The 15,674-nt window shown below is 60.6% G+C and overlaps 1 protein-coding gene across 1 annotated transcript in view; it reads right to left on the reverse strand.

Annotated features, from left to right (window-relative positions):
- Window positions 1–539: 539 nt before the first annotated feature.
- LOC119110143 (rho guanine nucleotide exchange factor 9) overlaps window positions 540–15,674 on the reverse strand; it is a 30,639-nt gene continuing 15,504 nt past the window's right edge. The window contains exons 3-19 of the mRNA XM_037233879.1: window positions 14,546–14,701; window positions 13,765–14,068; window positions 12,471–12,741; window positions 8,789–8,958; window positions 8,126–8,144; window positions 7,964–8,083; window positions 7,110–7,304; window positions 6,559–6,747; window positions 5,901–6,080; window positions 5,077–5,298; window positions 4,491–4,631; window positions 3,652–3,783; window positions 3,270–3,354; window positions 2,785–2,905; window positions 2,354–2,472; window positions 1,559–1,666; window positions 540–961 (exon numbers count right to left, since the gene is read on the reverse strand). Coding sequence (XP_037089774.1) covers window positions 879–961; window positions 1,559–1,666; window positions 2,354–2,472; window positions 2,785–2,905; window positions 3,270–3,354; window positions 3,652–3,783; window positions 4,491–4,631; window positions 5,077–5,298; window positions 5,901–6,080; window positions 6,559–6,747; window positions 7,110–7,304; window positions 7,964–8,083; window positions 8,126–8,144; window positions 8,789–8,958; window positions 12,471–12,741; window positions 13,765–14,068; window positions 14,546–14,701 — 2,615 coding nt within the window. The 3' untranslated portion in view covers window positions 540–878. The remainder of the gene's footprint in view (window positions 962–1,558; window positions 1,667–2,353; window positions 2,473–2,784; window positions 2,906–3,269; window positions 3,355–3,651; window positions 3,784–4,490; window positions 4,632–5,076; window positions 5,299–5,900; window positions 6,081–6,558; window positions 6,748–7,109; window positions 7,305–7,963; window positions 8,084–8,125; window positions 8,145–8,788; window positions 8,959–12,470; window positions 12,742–13,764; window positions 14,069–14,545; window positions 14,702–15,674) is intronic.

The following is a 15,674-nucleotide window of genomic DNA, read 5'->3' on the forward strand; positions in this document are numbered from 1 at the left end:
ATTAGAGGAAAAGAAGGACGCACCCAGCGTAACCAGTGCGCATCTAAGGCGAGGATGGCCAAAAACGCGCACCGTACTTTATGGACCGCTTCTTCTCAAGAGAGCATCAGACACAAATAATTGTCATAAACAGCCATGCACTGCCAAAAGAGACACCTAATGAAGTTAGAAAAAGAAGCATTCCAACGCTTCTAGTGGAGTTAAATTGCGTCTTCGACTGGTAGAGCTCGCAGTCAACGGGGCGTTTGTCATGCATCATTATTTGCTCCGGCGTTGAAACGACATTTGCTGGGCACGCCGACACTGGTTGGGGCAAGCTGGCTGAGGCGGGTGGCCCGCGCGCGCGTGCGTTGCTGTGTTCTCCTTTTGTTTGACGTGTGCATGTATCTCAGCCGCGGTTTTTATGAATAGTTTTACCCCATTTGACACAGAGTGGTTGAACCTCGTTTTTGTCGTGAATCACCGGAAGACCTCGGAATAAATGAATTAATGAATCCTGTTCACGACACTTCGTCATCGTGATGTGTCAAAAATACGAATATTTCGCGCCCTGAGTCGTTTATTTACAGCAGGTGAAACAAAAAAGAACAATAAAAGACGACTAAGACCAGTCAGGGCAGCACACGTTGCGATATGCAGATAGGTAAAAACGTTCGTCCGCATTCTGCTACTAAGTCCATCAATCACTCGGCGTCTATAAATATTGCATGATCAACGACAATCACACATACACATTGGCAATCACAGATGATGGATGGAACCGACGCATACGTCACGCGCGCCTGCCATCTGGCGGCCATCGAAGGCACTACAAGTCTGCCGCACGGCCGGGCGCGCGCCACTCTTCATGCAGCCCGTCGCCATGGTAACTAGGATGACTACATTAGGTGATGAGCGTGGTGTATGATGTTTGGAGCGGCTCGGCTCCGCTTTTTGCTGTTGCCAAAACTGAACCACGTGCCTGCAAGAAGGTGAAGATGCTTGTTAGTGGTGACAATGCTTCATGACAGGCACAATCAGCAAGCTTGCCACTCTCAAACAAGTTATTTGTACCATGAACTGCTATCAAATATCATAAGCACGAGTTGCATTCAACACATGGATACAGTCATTGAAACAAACAACTCACAAGGAAATGGTATATATTTCATCTTGAGGTCAAACACCTGGAAACATTTTGCTAGGTCTCACTTAATGATCCAAATGTACCTATTTAGTTGAGTATCATCCTAGTTAACTGCAATAGGGTAACTAGGTTAATTCATCTATGTTAGAGTCTTGGAGCTAGAGATGAGTTCAATAACTACAAACAGGCACATGCATGCCTAGCAATAGGCATATGCATACACAATAAGGACAAAAACACTGTTAGGCAAAAGCTGGACATGGGATTTAGCAGCCACAGTACATAGCAGACGTACAACAGGATCGCACTGAGATCGCGCCACGCCCGAGCAGCTGAAACCGGTCACGTTAGGAAAAGCAGTGTCAAAGCGAAGCCAGGCGGAGCGAGTCCAACTGTTAGTGTCGATAGGTGCCGGGAGGTGGCACCACTTGCCTTTGCGCTTGGCGAGCTCTGGGCTCGGCGCGGGGGCGGGACTAGCCTCATTGAGCAGCAACTCAGCCTGCGAGAGCGTCATCTGCTGGCGGTACCGGGGGTGCTGGGCTGCGGAGAGGGCCGGCGTGCGGCCAGGTCAGACCCGACCGGTAGGGAGAAGGTGGGGGGAGGGGGGGGGGGGGGAGTACGAGGGGCGGTGACGGCGGCAGCACCCAGGCAGGCTGCGTGCGGGTCACACCACGCGTGGGGCCACACCAGACAGACGTGCTTGGAGGCTAGGCGGAGCGCGGCGACCCAGCCAGCAGTCCTGGCGGGTCACGCCTCTCCACCGGTCCACCCAGGTGGCGCACACAGCCTCCGGTCACGCCTCACGCGCCCTCTCACCACGGACCAACGGGCCATGTGCACATCTACATCATGCACACTCCTTGCAGCCGTCTCTGGACCCGCCAGCCGCTCTGAGCCTGTCAAAGAATCACCGACGCGGTCCGGGTCAACCGCGCCGGCGCAGAGACTCGGTGCCAGCAGGCACATCCGCCCACCGTGCCGACCTCCTGCTCCACAGCGGGAGCGTGCACACACCCACTCACACAGCAAACCACTCGCAAGCAACACGGGCAGGGCACACCGTGCACCAGCGGACCGCGGCCGAGGAGCTCCGCGCCGGCGGTATTCACAGCAGTCTGCCGCGAGGTTAGCACCGCGCCCACAGCGGCAGCTCGACGCTGCCCCACCGGGGAGTGCGGCCAGCCAGCCGGCCTCCTCCAGCCGCCCAGCCTCACGCCCGACACTCACTTTTCGGCTTCTTGGGCGTGTTCTGGTGGTTGCGGGCGGCGATCTGCGCCAGCCGACGGAACTTGTCCGACACGCGGAAGCCGTTCTCGTGGTCGCGGCACACGCGGATCCGCTCCTCGCTGCGGGTCCCGACCGGAAGTGTCAGCCTCTGGCTCTGACGCCGCCACGGGCCCGACGGCGGGCGGCGCTCGGCGGGGACAGACTGCGCTACAGGCGGTGACGTCACGACACTCACCGAGACATCACGCGCGTCGCCCGCCTCTTCAGCGTTCAGTAATGATAGCGGTTACTTTGGCTCACAGCCATCTCGCCCGCTGGCTGACACACGGCCAACAAATGTGTCGGCAGACGCCAATCCAGTGTCGGCAGACGCCAAGCGCGCCAAGAAGCCAGCCGGCGTTCTGCGCGCCACGTCCTCTCCCAGCTCTCACCGGAACTTGAGCATCCACCGCAGCTTCTCGTCCTCGGACTTGCAGCAGAAGATGTACCACTTGTTCTTCAGCTGCGAGTGGACCCGTATCGCGTTGCGCACCGTCACGCCGGAGAACTCGTCTGTGCGGGAGGGGGGGGGGGGGGAGGGGCGGGTCAGCAGCGGGTCACGCGGGCCCGGTCGGCCGCCGCCGGCCCCACTCAGCCCAGCGGCTGTTCACGAGCGCGGGCTGCGAGGCTGACGTTCGCGCGGACGCCCCGGCCACCAGATCTTAGCGACGGACCACATCCAATCCACATGTCCACATGAATCCACATGAATCAAATCCAAATAAATCTACACGCAATCACGCACACAACACGGCTTTCAGGCGTCGTCATCCTGCGCCCGTTCCCTTCCCCCGTCGCGTCTGCTCACAGACGCACAGCCAATGGAGCATGACAGCGGGCAGGGCGGAGCGCACGACAGCCCGGTCAGAGCGCCCACCTTTTCCGTCGAGCAGGTCGACCACCTGGGCCGTGTCCAGGTTGATCCGGCCGCGGAACTGCTGCACGCTGCGCTTCAGCAGGTCCTGCCGGGCGGAGGAGCGCGGCTCAGACCCGGTCACGGGGTTCGCGCACGCTACCCCCGCCTCCCAGCCCCGCCCGCAAGGCAGGCTCATCCTCGTGACCCTTCGGAACACTGCGTGGGCTATGGTGACACGGAGACGTGTCGCTTTGAATCATGAGCACTGGCGGGGCGGTTTGAGCGTTGACACAAATGTACCGATTCAGATCAGCAGGAAAGAGCGCCGGCATCTGTGAGGCTGCTGGTTCACTCTTTCAAACACCATCATACATGGACAGCCGGGTCTCAGTACAGCACCCACCCTGCGGCAGTAGATGAGCACGTGGTCGAACAGGAAGAGGGTGCAGACCTCCTTCGACCAGCTGGAGGAGGTCAGCTTGCTGACCTCACCCTGGTGGATCAGCTCCGAGCTCGTGTCAAGCAGGTTGGGGCCCTGCGTCGAAGGAAAAGGCGGCGTCAGAACTGAGTTAATGATTCAAGTACGGCCTTCATGAGAGTGAGACGTTCATCACCACCACGGCCTGCTACCGGACTCGCAGCTTGTCGTTTATCACGATGCCGGGGTCGTCAGTGCGCAGTTTAACCCATTAGCCCACCCGTAAAGCCATGAGATTCGATGGAGCGTCGCATCAGCGGTCTATATAACCCGCAGTCGGGTCAAATCAAATACCTAACAGACAGAGACGCAGCAACGTCGTGGGGTCCCAGCAACAGCGCAAATAGATAATATCGCACCCCTGGCGCTAAAAGGCGGCATCTGGAACTATGCCGTCCCGTGAGCAGACAAATTATCGTGACAAATCGCAGAAGCAAAGCCCCAACTACTTTTGCCGTCAACCACAAGCCGCCACAGCCACATCCATTTTTCATCGTCAGTTATATAAACAGTCCTGATCCGCAGACCGGTTCCCATCTACAGACCTCGCCGCCTACAGATCGCGAGCAGGCCAGGGAACGTGCGGAGCTGACCAGGGGCTGGCCGCGGAGAACTCCCGCAGCCCAATCTGCCCATGGGGACAGGTCTCACCCGCCCTCTCGAACGCCCCCAGCTCGAGGCTGACGTGCTGGCGCGGTCACCAAGCCCCGGACCCCGGCCGTTCCGCCCCGCACCCGGGCCGCCGCCGTCGCCGGCGCACTCACCATCCAGCCCTCAACCTTCATCTGCCAGGCGGCCAGCTTCTCGAGGCTCTCCATACGCCGCTTGGACTCGTTGACGCCCACGGCCACGGCCTTCATCACCGCCTGCGCCTGGCGCACGTGCTCGTAGTCCGGGTGGTCCGCCTGCCGGAGGGCGCACGCGCGTGACGTCACCGCACGGGTCAGGGGTGAGTCAGGGATCGCCACACCCGCAGAAAGGTGGGCCATGCATGTGACGTCCGAAAACGTTACGGGCGTTTGCGTCGCCACCCTACCCACCGGCCGAAAGCAGCGTCCAGTATTTACGTCGGAAATATCAGGGTGCTTCGAGCATGAGCCACTCTTCATACGGCTCCGGGGGGAAAGCGCCCGCCAGTGTTTGTTTTGATTTTAGTCAGCACCGATCGCCAACGATGACAGCAAAGCGCTTATTCATTCCATCAGGCTGCTGGCAGGCCCAGAGACCGGCCTTCCGTGCATCGCTGTGCCAACGGAGCACGCGGTCACATCCACCGTCCCAGCGACAAACCCGAGCGCAGCAGTGTAAAGCGCACGGCGGCCCCCGCACCGCCAGCGCCGCCCAGCTCACCTTGGTGTACTTGAGCAGCTCGGCCAGCTGCAGCGGGTACTTGCAGATCTTCTGGATGGGCGTGAGCAGGAAGCCGTCGAGCGAGATGTCGATCATGTCGCGCAGCAGGCGGCAGGCCTCGAAGAAGTGGATGTAGCGGTTGTTCTGGTACAGCGTCTGCAGCTCCGACACCGCCGACGGGTGGTTGTTGCAGTACTCGGCGTAGATGGAGAAGCCGTGCTGCTGCGGGGCCAGGTCAGGCGGTCAGATCGGCGGCCCGGGGCCGGTCGGCGGGCCCCGGCCAGGGGGTCAGGGGGTTAGATCGCCCGGAGCGCCACCGAGGGTGAGGGAGGCACCATGGCGCTGTGACGTGGACTTTGGGAAAAATTTGCCCAAAAAGCAGCGCGCTCTCGGGAAACACATGTCCCAACCAATGTCGATCAACGTGACCTGGATCGCGCTCAAAATCACCGGAGACTGCCTGACACCTCCGGCCACAAGCCATCACTGCCGAAATCGACCACCACACAGGATTGGAGTCCACGTATCGAGAAACGAGTCTGCCGCGCTGAAGGCAACACTGCTACACCGACCACCTTCCGCCAGCTACAGTGCCGAACAAGGCGTGCTCAACAAGGCGTGAAAGCTGTTCGGCATCAGGCACTTATCCAGCGGCAGACTACGGACTCGCACAAAACATGGTCACTTCAACAACTGCACGCAGCACCTCCGGATCAGCGTATTAGCAAACAGCCAGTTCAGCCCGCTCACATCCGCCCCAAACACCTCGGGCCTAAACGCCACGCATCCACACACCACAGCAGCAAGCTCCTCCGGACACTTACAAACTCGACGAACACCTGTCCGATGCAGCTGAGGTGCGGGCGGGCGCGGTCGACGCGGCTCTCCAGCCGGCGCAGGAACTCAAACTGGAACCGGTGCAGCTCCTCGATGTTGCCGAATATGGAGGTGACGTGCTCGGGCGAGAACAGGTCGGGCCGCCGCACCACCTGGCGCAGGTATCCCTGCCGGCCGAGGAGCCACTGAGCGCGCGCGCCCCGCCAGCACGGCCCCGCCGCCGAGCTCACCGACGGGCAGTGTAGGGAGCGTGAGAGGTTTCAGGTGGCTTGGCTTGGGTCGTATAGCTCGTGGCGCTACAGGCCGCGGCTTTGGGCTTGAGGATGGTCCTCTGGGGTGTGAGGCCAGTAAAGCCCGACAAGCAGCCAAGTGGAGACTGTGTTATGAGCTCCACACACTGGTAGCGTGTGCATGCACGACAAGGGTGAACACGTTTGCGCAAATGCGCTCAAACACATGTTTACGTTCACCAACAAGCAACACATTAATGCAGCAAAGGATGCTAAGCCAGGTCCAACTGCCCACTCTTTTCTACACCCGCACAAAGCAACCGACCAGTTCAAGGCATAGCAGCCATCTCCAACACATCCGACACCGGCCGCACCCCAGGCTCGCGGTCACGCGGGCCAGCAGCCGCTGCCTCACCTCGATGACGTTGCCGACGTCCTGGACGAAGGCACGCTCGGAGCTGAGGATCTCCATGACGACCTTGGCGCGCACCTGGTCGTGCGAGAGCAGCGAGATGGACTGCTTGCGCGCCAGCTGCGGTCGCGCCGTACCGGACCGGATGGCGTCCAGCGTCTCCTCCACCGTCTCCTCCTGGCTGACGCGCAGCTGCGGGCGGGGTCAGCGGTCACGCCACGGGTCCAAACGAGATCCGGGACGTGACCGCGCATCGGGCAAACTGGTCAAACGCGGTGCGGTGTTCAGCCATTCCTGCCGCAGAGTTGGCTTCCTGGCCAATGTTATGCGGACGCCGGTGAATGTTTTTTGTCTGTGGTCGTTACAACCATCCACGCGGGCCTCACTGTGCAGCTCGCAGCTGTACCAACCACGCCTTCGACGTCCGCCACTCACACCCTGAGACACCCAACCCGTCACACCCTGCACACATTCCTCCCTACTCTCGTGTTCTCATCTCCAGCGGGCCGCTGTCGGGCCCGGCTCGCTCTGCGCGGCGTGCGGCCGGCACTCACCCGGACGAAGGCGGCCATGAACCAGCCCTGGCTGCCCTGGTGGGCGCCGTACCACCAGTGCCGGTCCGAGCAGTCGTGCACCTCGATCACATCGCCGGCCTTGAAGGCCAGCTCGTCCGGGTCCAGGGTGATGTAGTCCCAGTGCGCCTCGGCGTACACCACCGACTCCTCGGCCGGCTCGAAGATGCGCCCCAGCTGCCGGACGCGGCCCGCGGTCAGCGCCAGGGGCAGGGAGCGTCTTGTGGCGGGGGCTCGTGCGGGCTCAGAGCGGAGATCAGAGGTGGGTCGGTGAGGCGGTCAGGGAGGGGCGAGCAGCGACGCTCCGTGTGGGGTTCAGGCAGGGAGTCAGGGAGGGGGACAGAGCGGCAGGACGAGGGTCTGGGCGGCTGCTGCTCGGCAGAGCATCGTGTCGTTGCGGCATCTAGTGCTGCGTAGGCCCTGCCCAGCACTGGCGCCGCGCTGGGGACACGTGGAGGGGCACAAACAATAGGAGGCAGCGGGATAGGAAGACCATAGGAAGACCATACCTGGTCAAGGATCCATTCACGGGGCACGAGGCGCCAGTCGACGGTGCATGGACCGTACATCCCACTGTGGGGGACACAGAGGCTAGCTAGCGCGGGCTCAGAGCGCCCACAGCGGCCCGCCCTGCAATAAACCACGCCACACGGTGCAATGAGCCGGCTGGTCTGTCGGAACGCTACGGCCATGATAACGACCACGCACCACCCGTCAAACAGGCGCATCATCCGACAACCTCCCATCCGTGCCAAATATACAACGCTCGCCTCCGACCGGCGCGCTCCTCAGCGCGGAGAGCGTCCGGCCGGCGGCCGCCAGCGCCCGCCACCCACCGGTCGCCGCCGGCCCTCGTCGTCCGAGAGCAGTTCGTCGTCCGACTCGGAGATGGCGTCGTCGTCGGTGGCGTGGCCGGCCACGGGTGGCGAGAGGCGGCGCGGCCGCGGCGGCGACGGCGCCACGCTCGGGTCCGAGAGCGAGCGGCGCAGCCTCGAGGTGCCGCGCGCGCGCGCCAGGCTGCTGAGCAACGGACGACAGGCGTGAGCGGGCATCAGCGACCGTTCGCGACACGGACGAGCAGCGGTCGCAGCCGGCTGTGAGGGGCCTCTGCGGCGCGTCTGCCCACACTTGAAGTGACGAGAGAGCTGCGAGTGTGATTTTTGACAGGCTCCACGGCCCACGAGTGGATCGACGTGCGGTGTTTGTTTTGCCGCGGTCTCCCAGGTGCAGGAGTCGCATGAAGTGTTTGTCTGGATAGATGCATGCACCGGCGGACACACCGTACCAACCATCGGTCACCAGCCATCACAAACACACCCGGGGAACAATGACCGCTCGCAGCTCAACAGCGCCTTCCGGTCATCTAGATCAAGATAGCAAAGCCACGCTGCACGCACAAAGAACGCTAGTTTGCCCGTGCCGTTATAATGACGTCCCGCCCTCCTCCCAGCCCTGTTCACTTCTCACCACACTGCGTTCTGGCTCCCCAACCTCAGACTTATGGCGCTGATCTGGAGATAGTCACGACAGGTTACAACCGCCACCCCGCACCGGGCTGTCAACCTCTGCTCGACGGTCGTCCCTAGTCCTCCCCGGCGGCCAGACTTCCGCGGCACAGCAACAGCGCCTCCCCCGGCCGCCGTGCGTGAGCGGGCCCTGACCTCTTCCTGAGCCGGTGGTGCTGGCGGCGGCCGACGGTGGCCGGGTGCTCGTTGATGGGCGCCGGCTGCGACATCTGGCGGGTGTAGCCGCGCACCAGGTCGCTGCCGAGGTCCGAGTGGGTCCGCCGCACCAGCTTACTGCGCCGCTTTACCTCACTCTGCAGGCCCGCCTGTTGGGAGCGGCGGACGCGGGTCACACGTCGGTCACACACAGGCGGCGCGCATACGCAGGGGGAGCGAGCCGCGGTGGTCATTCTCAGCGAAACAGCACTGAAGGTGGGGCGGGGGGGGGGGACCAGCGTCATGTAGATCTCACGATGGCTAGCACCCGTTCCTTGACCCGACCAACTAAATGACAACACCGACCACAGGTGCGTAAGGCAGCACGGCCGCCTCCGCAGCTCGCGCGGCGTCTGGGCCGACGCCGCACCGCTGCGGACGCCGGACATCGCGACAATCAGCGTGCTATGTGACGCATCGGTGCGGAGCAGCATCCGGCTCTGCACCGCAGGGGTACCGGCCCGGGGGCGACATCCTGACCACGTCAGCGGCGAGAAGCATCGCAGATGCCGAGAAGGCCGCCTACCGACAGCGCGCGGAGCCGTACAGCGCGCTGAGTCACAGGGCTCCGCACGGCGTCACAGAGCTACGACGCTGCTACGCACAGCATCACAGAGCTCAGCACAGCGTCACAGAGCTCAGCACGGCGTCACAAGGCTCCGCACGTCACAGAACTTCACCCAGCGTCACAGTGCTACGACGCTGCCATCCACCGGGTCACAGAATTCGGCACAGCATCACAGAGCTCCACACAACGTCACAGCACTACGACGCTGCTACGCACAGCATCGCGGAGCTCAACACAGCGTCCTGCCAAAGCGGCCGGGGACGCAGCCACGGCCAGCCGATAAGCGGCAGTGGCTGATAAGCGGTGGCGAGGCCACACCACAGCGACTCGACACAACGCAAAACACGCAGCAGCAGCGGAACGTCACCATGGCCTCGCACCCCGCCGCGACCGGCCGCCGCCCGTGAGGTGCGAGCCCGACGCCCGACCACAGCTGGCTGGCTGCAGCCGTCACGGGCGTGTCGAGTTCGCTTTCGGCGAGCGGCCGGCGCGGACCGCGCGGCCTGGGAGCGCGCGAAAGCGTGGTATCGACTGTCGGCGGACGACCGCGAGCGGCCGCGCCGCCGGCCTCGGCGACAGTCCCACGGGGAGACTTTTACCAGCCGGCGCTGCCAGCGGGCAGCCAGGCGACGGGGCAGTGAGGCGGCCCGCAGGGCACGAAAGCCGACCAAGCAGGAGCGTGTCATGGCTCAACACTAAGTGTATGCGGGGGGGGGGGGAAGGGGGGGCGATCATACCAGGAGTTAGATCAGAAGCCACGCACCGCTCCACAGATGATACCGCGGGCCGCGAGGCGAACGACGTTACGCACTTTCCAGCGACGTCACCACTAACAAACAAGATGACGTCGGAAGCCGAGTACCGCTGCGACGCGGCAAGGCTCCGCCAAATGACGACACGCGCGGCGCGACCGCCAGTCCCTCTCGCGGCCCGCCACAGGCACGAGCCTTCACTCCGCGCGCGGCGTCACACTCCTCCGCACTGTTCTACGCGGCGGCCGGCTCGGGAGAGCACGTCCGCCCCGCCGGCCCGGCGTCCCGGACGTGGCGTCAGCTGGCTGCGGTCTGTAGGGCCAACAGCCGCCGCCGGGGCGCCGGCCGCGGCGGAACGTCACTTGGGACGGTCAGCCGGCGCGGGCCGGCCGGCTGGCGCGAGCTGCAGCCCGGTCAGACCGCCGGCGAGCCGGGGGCCGCGCTCCGACGCGCTGGTGCGGATCCGACTGCTGCCTTTCAGAGATAGTTTTGCCGCTAGTGATTCGGGCAGTGTTTGGGCGCTGCTACCGTCCAGACGGCCTGTTGTGACGCCGAGCTGTGAACAGCGGGGCCATGCCGCCTAGCCCATCGTGTCGACCGTCAGCGCCTATCAACGCTCCCACGAGCCGCGAGCGCTCCACCACAGGCTGCCACTGATAACACTGCCACCCCGGTTTTCCCGATGTCGCCGGTGCGCGGCCAGTTTCAGCGGCCCGTGCCGCTTCGACGCCCCCGTCGTCACCGTGTCGTCATCGGGGTTGTGTGGCGCACTCAGCTGCTAGGTTACACAGCGCCGCCTGCCGACCGCCCAGGCGGGAAGAGCGGGCGCCGCGGGGATCTTATTGCAGAGGCCTGACTGCAGCGGGCGCCGGCCGTCCGTCACGATGCCGCTCAGCCGCGTCACACTGTCATGTGACCGGCCGCCGGTCACCGACCGGTCACGTGACGGCCACGTCACAGCGGTGGCCTGGCGCGATGGAGGGCGCAGCTTTCGTCCTCAGCTTCGGCGAGGACAAGAACGAACACGGCCGCCGCCGCCGCTGCCAGCGACAGCAGGATGTCGCCAGGACTCGGTGGCTGCCGCTGAGGCTGAGGCGTCGTCGGTCCGTCATGACCGCGGCCGGTTCAGTCAGCGCGCGCATGACTGCCAGTGCCGCTGACCCCGTGTGGAGCAGGCGTCGGCCGTGACTGTCCCCGCGTCGGGTCACAGGGCCGCCTCCGACCGTGACCTTCCCTGCCAGAGGTCATCGGTCCGCCAGCCGCCCTGACTCCCGGACCGCACTATCTGCGCTCCTATCTGGCGCGCACGCACGCGAGTGGCGCGCCCCGCCCGCCTATCTACTGCCGACACGGTGGAGGGAGCCGCCGACCGGCCGGCCGCAGCCGGCGGGGCGGCGCTGGTGACCGGCTGGTGGGGCGGCCTTTGTTGGCTTTGTCAGGCCAGCATCTAGCGTCCGTAACGGCGCGCGGTCACATGCACACGTGTCGCTCATAAAGGTATGGTACGATTGAAACTCTGTGATTCTAGATTGATTCTGACATGCGGAAAGATGTCGGCGATTAGACTGAGGCACGTGCTTATCTAATGTAACTTCATGGTTTCTTCATAAGAACAGAGAAATCCGCAACGGCGAATTCTCCATAGGCGGAGAAACCATCCAAGAATTCTCGGCTTTTGCTCAGATTCCATCGCAGGGTGACACATTCTGAACAAGGAGTCTCTCAGGGAAGCCGTTGAGACGGAATTGGGGTCATAAATACAGTTTTTACTGTCACCGTGAAACACTTCCCTGACAGCGCTTTTAGAGAGCCACAGTAAAACATTAACACTTTCGGTCGTTCGCCCCTTTTGGGGAAATTACTTCAACTTTTCCGCTCACTCATGCACGAAGTAGCCTAATTCATTATCTCCTAAACTGCAATATAAATGCTACCCAAGGAACTGTCTTCGGTAAAATGCAAGATGTCCACTGAAATATCGTTTCTCTATAAACTGCACCTGGAAGTATTAAAACCACAACAGATCACGACAGCTGAAGTCTACTGGCTTGGCGCATTACCAGACAAAGGAACCTATGAAGGGCACCTTGCATCAACCCTGATTCATCGTCATCGATGCGCGCGTCCAATTAATCAGCAAGGCAAAACCATGCAACAGCGATTCATCGCAGGGTGGACGCTTTAGATTGAAATTATCCCCGTTCTAACCGAGAACGGACATCACACCACGTCATCCGTCCATCAAACCGGCGCCGGGGACCGTGGCCTCCCCGTCGCCCCGCCCAACCTCGTCATCTCTCACCTTGATCTCCTCGATGATGGAGCTGCCGGAGATGTCGGAGAGGGGCCGCTTCTCCCTGCGCGGCTCGGCGCCGGCCGGCTCCTCGGCGGCGCCGGCGCTGCGCAGCCGGCGCCGCACGCTCGGACTCTCGGCCGGCCCGGCCGCCGCCGCCGCCGCCTCCATCTGGATGCCACTGTCGCCGCTGTCGGCGCTCGAGCACTTGGCGCTGCGCGCCTCCTTCTTGAGCCGGCGGCGCCGCTCCTTGCTAGAACGCCAGGCGCGCGGCACCAGCCTGCGGTGGCAGGTGGGCGTCAGGCGGGGCACGCGCCCGGCAGCGGGGAACGCGGACTCGGCAACGCGGGTCACAAGCGGGCAACGTCTGTTTATCGTGATTATCGTTCATTATAGTTGTGGCGGGGAATAGCTTATCACCACTGTAAGGTAGGCCGACCATTGCATTGCCCACATCGCTTTTCCTGAAGGGACATTAACTTCGGAACTTTTCGTACGACATTTAATACCATGAACTACACAATTCCTGGAGAATCCAGTCAATATCTGGCCGTGAGCATGCTTAACACTATCATGAGCCGACATCACTAGACATCTCCTTTAAACCGAAATGCGCATTCGGTGCACAGGCCAGTGCATTCAGTGTCAGGTGAAAAAGCGGAGGCCAGTGCGGTCAAATACAACTGTTTGCACTAACTGATGCAGTCACGGTAAGGTTAGCTGTTGCTGTCGACTGTTCAAGGGCTCTGCCCTTCGCAAGGTCGACCCCACGTCAACAAGCCGCTGAATGGCACGATGTTTCGGTCCTGATCACAGTCCGTCAGACTGAAGCGTAATCTGCGGCTCATACAATGCCGCCGCTACACGCTCCAAATCCGATTCTGGGCAATAATGGCACAAGCGCATGAGTTATTGCCGCACCGCACGCTGTGAGCGCAGGGTGTGCATTGCTGCAAAACGCGAAACGACAACCATTTGGTCACCGATGCCACGCTGTGTGCAAGGGTTCATGCGTCCAGAAAAACGAGGACCTAAATGCTCAGCAGCCATGACATGTTATCTCTTTCGCCCCACTTATCAACAAAAGCTGATATTCATTACATATAAATTACCCGGATGTGCGTTTGACCTCCTCCCTTTCAGCCCGACATATCTACGGCCAAACTCCACGTCTGACCCCAACCCACACCGCTACCGCCTCTCTCGGACTCTCCCACGCTTTCCCAGAGCCCCCCCCCCCCCCCTCTGATGTCAGTGGTCGACATGCGCCGCGCCGTGCCCCGCCCCGCCCCAGGCGCCTCACCTGAAGCCACTCTCGGTGTCCGAGTCGTCCCTGGCGCCGGCTCCTCCGCCGCCGCCGCCGCCGCCCCGTTCGTCGGGCCTCTCGGCCGGCCTTCCCTGCACGCCGTCGGCCGCCGCGCCGCCGCCGCCGGCTGGCTCCGAGCCGTCGACACACCCTGGCTCCGGCCCCGGCTCCGGCTCCCGCTCCGGCTCCTGGCGGCGGTCGGCCGGCGACGCGCTGCAGGAAGGCGCCGCAGGCTCCGCGCACGCGCCCCTCTTGTAGAACCGTAAACTGAAGCTTTTACGGAATTTCTGCAAGACGCTCTCTGTGGACGAGGCGGTGTGATTAGCACGGCACGAATGCCGAACAAGAGGACAGGGTATGTACTTCGCGACAGTGCTCGCAGCAACGACGACTCCAGTTGGGAGCAATGAGGGACGGCCAGTACTACGTGTGTTGTGATTTTGCTGCGCACTGTGTCATGCATACCACAGTATGTATTACACTTGATTTATATAATAACAATAGGTAAACGACTAAAGCAACAAGCAACACTGCATTCCTCCCACCTGCCCATTACTAATAACATGTCTAAGTCAATATTGGATGGCTGCCACAAGTGATCCTGACCAAGTCACAGCACGGTTGACAGCACGGCTGGGAGACCCCATTTCCACTCGATCTAAGCCGCGTTTGATGTATCCCATTAACACCTTTGGTAGCCAGGCCTTGAGCCATATCCCTGATCCCACATGTCTGTGGGATCACAGCTCATGGCTCGGGAGTGAAGATATGGCCTGACCTGAGCTGGGGGTCGGGGAGGGCGCCCCTGGGTTGTTCTGCAGCGATCCTGGGCCCCACCGCCAGGTCCTCCTCGGTCGGCAGCGGCGACACGGACGCCTCTGAGTTGGCCGACAGCATGTCGGCGTCCTGATCACCGTACACAGTTGACCACGTCCTGCCAGCAGCCAGACACAATGTGTGAGGCACAACTGGAGACCACACGCAAGGGCACACAAGAATGCCAGAGCCTCAATGGCTTGGTTGGACTTTTTAAACCAGCCTCGAGATGCAGCACATCCAAGAGCTTCTTGATAACTTGTGCTGTAGGAAACAAATAGACAATGTGGGTTAGCCATCAAGCAGTACATACAAGTAACATTAAAAAGCAGATGTACAGGAATATAGCATATATAAAGACAAAACATGCATTATAATTTATATATCGGCATGTCATTTTAATGTTTTACAGTTTTTCTGCTTCAGATGTGCTATGTAAAAACATGGGTACCTCTGACACCTTGTGGTAATTTCATACCTATATTGGCAAACATAATTAATGAAGTATTTCCCAGACCATTTGTCTTCATAATGTGGCAGCACCTATGACAGTGGTACTGTTGATCACTCATACCAGCATGAGCAGGTGCTTCATGTCCGCCATCACAATGCAGCTTCATGCTCCAAGCACCTTTGGTTTATGTAGTTCTGCCTGGACAGACCCTTTCATTTTGCTGTTTGAGTCTTTTCTGCCACATTCAGTAGAGGCAACAATTAGTAGAGCAAATATGGGAACAACCATTTTATGCACTGACATAACAGAACAGAGAAGTTAAGTTATAACAGAGAAGTTTACCAAAATATCATTACACACATGTTTTTATCTCCTCTATAATCATGCACAGGGAATAAGACAATAACTGTACTTTATGTATATTACTGCTTCTTGCCAGATTGAAAACCTCAAACATGGTTAGCTACTTGATGTCTGAAATATATTAGTTGATCTGATGGAAAGAGCAAATCAAGGTACATGGCACCTACAAGATATCAGTTTTAGCACAATTTTGATGACTACACATGTCTGGCAAAACAGCAACAATTCTCCGAGTTTGTTACATGGCCATCCCATATGCTAGCATACAGCCAAT

This window comes from Pollicipes pollicipes, unplaced genomic scaffold (genome assembly GCF_011947565.3).
Source record: "Pollicipes pollicipes isolate AB1234 unplaced genomic scaffold, Ppol_2.1 Scaffold_7231;HRSCAF=8579_pilon_pilon_pilon, whole genome shotgun sequence".
In the NCBI taxonomy this organism is placed as follows: domain Eukaryota; kingdom Metazoa; phylum Arthropoda; class Thecostraca; order Pollicipedomorpha; family Pollicipedidae; genus Pollicipes; species Pollicipes pollicipes.